The 5,105-nt window shown below is 77.8% G+C and overlaps 1 protein-coding gene across 1 annotated transcript; it reads left to right on the top strand.

Annotated features, from left to right (window-relative positions):
- The first annotated feature begins 1,768 nt into the window (after positions 1-1,768).
- On the top strand, positions 1,769-3,095 carry FOXS1 (forkhead box S1). The gene has a single exon (XM_062589274.1). It carries the CDS (start codon positions 1,805-1,807, stop codon positions 3,032-3,034), a length of 1,230 nt encoding a protein of 409 aa, XP_062445258.1. The 5' UTR covers positions 1,769-1,804; the 3' UTR covers positions 3,035-3,095.
- The last annotated feature ends 2,010 nt before the right edge of the window (positions 3,096-5,105 follow it).

Genomic DNA, 5,105 nt, shown 5'->3' with positions numbered 1-5,105 from the left:
CCGCGGCTGCAGGACGCGGCGCGGAGCCCGTGGCAGGACGCGCTGCCCGGCCGCGGCGTCCCGGGGGGTCGGGGCCCTGCTCTGCCGTATTTATTCCCTGGAAGCTGTCGGAGATCCCGCCCGGCCTCCGGTTTGCCGTGGGCTTCTCCGTTCCGGCCGCAGCGGTCTCGGCGCGCGGCCGTGGGTGGGGGGAGGCAGCTCTGCTCGGGCACCGCGGGACGCGCTGGTCCGGCACGATACAAATAAAGGTGTTTTTGTACCGCAGGCTGCGGGCAGCGGGGCGCTGGGGGCTCCGCCGGCAGCCGGGCACGCACATGGTGTCACGCGTTGCAGCAGCGAGCGCGATGCCTTAGGCAGGTCCCCGGCACGCGTCAGCTTTACGGGGCCCCGGACTGTCAGCGAGGTCTGGGAGGGCCCCGACCATCTGGCACCGCCGGTGCCGGGCTGGGTCGCACCCGCGCTGCCTCGGGACCGTCTCGCGCTCCGGTGTCCGTGCCTGGGCAGGGATGTGCCGGCAGCAGCGAGGGCCCGTCGGCTCCTCTGGCGAGGCAGCAGCCCGTCCCCAAGGCGCTCGCTGCCCCGTGCCTCAGTTTCCCATGGGGCGAGATGGCTTCTGGGGTGTGGTTCCCGTGGCCCTTGGCAGGGATGTCACCAGGCTGCGGAGTGCAGTGCGGGGTGCTGGCACGGTGCAGGGACCCGGCATGGTGTGGGGATCCAGCACGGTGCGGTGCAGGGATCCAGTGCAGTGCAGGGACCCAGCACGGTGCAGGGACCCAGTGCAGTGCAGGGATCCAGCACAGTGCGGGGACCCAGCATGGTGTGGGGATCCAGCATGGTGCAGGGACCTGGTGCAGTGCAGGGACCCAGCACGGTGCAGGGACCCGATGCAGTGCAGGAACACAACACAGTGCAGGGATCCGGCACAGTGCAGGGACCTGGTGCGGTGCAGGGACCTGGTGCGGTGCAGGGATCCAGCACGGTGCAGGGACCCGGTGCAGTGCAGGAACACAACACAGTGCAGGGATCCGGCACAGTGCAGGGACCTGGTGCAGTGCAGGGACCTGGTGCGGTGCAGGGATCCAGCATGGTGCAGGGACCCGGTGCAGTGCAGGAACGCAACACAGTGCAGGGATCCGGCACAGTGCAGGGACCTGGTGCGGTGCAGGGACCTGGTGCGGTGCAGGGATCCAGCACGGTGCAGGGACCCGATGCAGTGCAGGGACCCGGTGCGGTGCAGGGACCCGGTGCCGTGCAAGGAGCCGGCGCAGACGGCCTCGGGGTGGGGGCTGAGGCACCGGGGTGGGAGGAGGTGGAGGGCTGCAGCCCCGGCTGCTCCCGCTGCCTCCATCCTGCCAGCTTCACCCCACTCAGCACCCCGTGATGCCCCGGCGCAGCACTGCCGTGGGCCGGGAGCGGTGCCTAGGGCCGAGCGCCGCAAGCAGGAGCAGGATGAGACCCAGCTGGAGCACTGGGCGCTTTCCCACTGCGGGGCCCGGAAGGTGGGAAGCGGGTTTGGAGAAGCCTGGCTGGCCGGGGCTGGAGGCGGGGGGAGGCCGGGCCGCGGGGCCGGGCAGCCGCGTGCCCCTCGGCGCTGGCGCGGCGCCGCGGGGCCCCGGCGCGGCCGAGGGAGCCCCGCTCCGCCCTGGGCGGCCCGCGGCCGCGGAGAGGAGGGGCCCGCCGCCCCCTCGGCGGCCGGCGCGCGCGGGAGGCCGGGCCGCCGGCGGGCTTTAACGGGCCGCCGCCGGGGCCGGCCGGCAGACGCGGAGCGGGGCGGCCGCGGGGCCGGCGCCGGCCGGGAGGCAGGATGGAGCCGGAGCGTGCCCGCGGCACGGCGCTGAGCCGCCCGCCGCCCCCCCGCCCGCCGAGCCCCCGCGGCGGCCCCGAGCCGCCCGCCGCCGGCGACGCCGCCAAGCCGCCCTACAGCTACATCGCCCTCATCACCATGGCCATCCAGAGCACGCCGGAGAAGCGCATCACGCTCAGCGGCATCTACCGCTACATCATGGGCCGCTTCGCCTTCTACCGCGACAACAAGCAGGGCTGGCAGAACAGCATCCGCCACAACCTCTCGCTCAACGAGTGCTTCGTCAAGGTGCCGCGCGGCGACAAGAAGCCCGGCAAGGGCAACTACTGGACGCTCGACCCCGACTGCTACAACATGTTCGAGAACGGCAGCTTCTTGCGCCGGCGCCGGCGCTTCACCAGGAAGCGGGGCCCGCGGGAAGCGCCGGAGGGCGACGCGGGCCGCGGGAAGGCGCCGCGGGCGCCGCGCTCCCGGGGGCCGCCCGCCGCCCCGCCGCCGGAGCCGGCCCCGGCCGACGGTGGCCAGCCCTCGCCGGCGGCCGCGGGGCGGCTGCTGAGCCCCGACGAGCTCGCCGGCGGCGCCCGGCCCGGCCAGCTGCCGCCCCGCGCCCGGCCGCCCTGCCTGTACCCGCCGCCCCCGGGCGCCCGGCCGCCGGCGCCCCCCCAGCCCGCCGAGACTGCTTTCGGGGGGCTGCCGCTGCCCCGGCCAGGTCAGTACGCGCTGCCCGGCGCGCGCCCGGCCCCGCGCCCCGCGCTGCTGCCGGCCGAGCCGCGGGAGCCGGCGCCGGCCTCCCCGCCGCCCCCCGCCGCCGCCCCCCCGGGCAAGGGGCCGCCGGCGGCCGCCCTGGGGCCGGCGCAGCCCTTGGCGCCCGCCACCTTCCCGGCGCCGCTGCTGGGCACTGGCAAGCCGCCCCCGTCCTGCTTCCTCGACGGCGAGGGCTACGCGGCGCCGGCGCTGCCGGTGCTGGGCGCGCTGGGCTGCGCCGGGCCCGAGGCGCTGGGCGGCAGCTACCAGTGCCGGCTGCAGGCGCTGAGCTTCCGCGTGAACGAGCCGTGCGGCGCGGCGCTGGAGCAGCTGCTGGCCGCGGCGCCCGCCCCAGCCCCCCCCGGCACCGCCGAGCCCCGGGAGCCCTGGCCGGGGGGGGCCGGGGGGCTGCCGGGCGGCGGCGGGTACCCGCTGGGGCTGCCCCCCTGCCTCTACCGCGGCCCCGGCGTGTTCTTCTTCGAGTGAGGGACTGGGCGCCCGCGCGCTGCCCCCGCCGCCGGGCCGCCCAATAAAGCTCGTGTGCCAAGCGCTGCCTGCTGTCGTCTCTGCGCCCGGCTCGGGGGGTCCCCGGCGGGGGGTGCGGCCTGGGGGGGTCCCCGAGGCCAGGACACCCCAGGCTGCCACTGCCAGCCCGCGCTGCGGGCTCACACGTGGCACGACGGCGGCGGTCTCAGCGCGTGGCCCTGCTCGGGCAGCCATGGAGGGGCGCCGGGGGCGGGGGGGGGGGGGGCGCGCCATGCCAGGGGCCGGGCCCCGCGGGGCAGCCGGCACGGCACGGCACGGCTCGGCATGGCCCAGCCGCCCTGCGAACGGCCCCGCGGGCCAGGGCTGCGGCTCTCTAGGATTCCTCGGACCTGATTCATCCCGGGTGGCTGCTGGCGAGGAGGCACCGGCACCGGCTGAGGCCCGTGGCCGAGCCGGGGGGGGCCTGGGGCACCGCCGGAGCGGAGCCGGGCCAGGCCCTGGTCCTTTCCCACGCTCCGCGGGCGGCATCCTGCCCCGCCTGGGCCGGCAGCTTTACGCCATCGGCTTTGCAGCCGGAGCTGGGCTGGAGCGACAGCGGAAAGCGGGTGCCCAGGACCCCCCCAACCCCCGGACAGAAACCACCCGGGCGCCAGCCGGGGGGGGTGGGTGGGGGGTCTCACGCCGGGGACCCCTCCGCGGTGCTGCGGGAAGGTGCCAGCCCCGCTGCATCCCAGCCGGGGGGGGGGGCGGTCCCTGGGGAGCCCCGCGGGGCCGCTGGCACCGGGGCGTGGGGCGGCGCTGGCGTCACTCGGGGACCGGCCGCGCCGCGGCCGCGTCAGCCCCGCTCCCGGCCCAGCCGCCCGCGGGCCGCCCGCCCGCCAGCCCCGGGGCCGGGCGGTGTGGGGTGGGGAGGGGCGCCCTTCATCATCGGAGGAACCGAGATGGCTGCTCACCCCCCCCCCCCGCCCCGCCTCGGCTTTTATTTTCTCCCTTTCTTTTTTCTCCCCCAGCGAAAAACAATATTTGCGCGCCTAGATCATGCTGGCGTCTCCGGAGCCGTCTGCAGCGTCTGAGCTCGGCCCCCTCCTTCGCGCGGTCCCCGGGGGCGCGGGAGGAAGCGAGCGCCGCGGAGCCGGGCCCCGGGGCCGGCTGGTTCCCACGCGCCCGCGCGGGCCCCGGCCTCCGCCTGGGAACGCGCGGCCCCGGCAGCGCCGGGCACGGCGCACCCCTGCCGCCGCGGCCCCGGGGTGGCACCCGGCTGGGCGCCGGGCACGGTCCTGGCTCGCTCCAGCCCTCGGGATCGCGGGAACCCGCCGGAGCCCGGACTGGGGGTGGGGGGCAGATGGTGGCCGGCTCGTCCGTCCCTGCACCGGCCCCGGCGGCGCGGCCGCCCGGGCTGGCTCCTCTGCCTCCCGCGGTGCTCGCCAGCGCCCGCGGTGGGTGGCCTGGCCCCCTGCCCACTCCTGCGCCGCCGGGGACGCGGCCGCGTTCGGACCCCGCACATGCAGCGCAGGGCCCGGCCTCGCGGCTCCCGGCCGAGGCGACCCGGGCACCCGCGCTTGCCCTGGTGCCCCGGTCCAGCCCGGCCTGGCCCACCCGGGATGGTCTGGGGACACCTTCCCGCAGCGTCCCGCTGGCCTTCCTCCCGCACCCTCCTCTTCCTCCCGCCCCGAGCAGCCGGCTCATCCCGCTGCAGTCCCCGCGGCCTCGGAGAGCCCCGCCGGGGCGGCTGGACACTGGGCAGCCGGCCAGGAGAAGCCGGGTGCGGCCCGGCGGCCCGGCCGCGGCCCGTGGAGGTGGCGGCGGCGCTGGGGACAGGCGGCCCTGGCTCCCCGACGGCGCCGGGCGCCTGCGTGGCCAGCGAGGCGCGGGCAGGGCCGGGAGCCGCACGAGGGGCTGAGCCCCACGCGCTGCCGGTCCCCGCGGCGGGGCCGGTGCTGCCGCTGGGAACGGGGCGCCCGGCTCGCTGCCGGGCTGCCGCTAGCCCGGAGCCAGCGCGGCGGCCGGGAACCGGCGAGGTGGAGCGGAGCGCCGGACCGGGAGCTGCCGGGACGAGGGGCCGGCGCAGGGC

Source organism: Rhea pennata, chromosome 16 (genome assembly GCF_028389875.1).
Source record: "Rhea pennata isolate bPtePen1 chromosome 16, bPtePen1.pri, whole genome shotgun sequence".
Taxonomy (NCBI): Eukaryota; Metazoa; Chordata; class Aves; order Rheiformes; family Rheidae; genus Rhea; species Rhea pennata.
The sequence above is the reverse complement of the archived record's forward strand: the minus strand, read 5'-3'. Positions and strand labels throughout refer to the sequence as shown.

Excerpts from the sequence above, each read along its gene's own strand:
- FOXS1 (XM_062589274.1), top strand. The coding sequence starts at position 1,805 with ATGGAGCCGGAGCGTGCCCGCGGCACGGCGCTGAGCCGCCCGCCGCCC.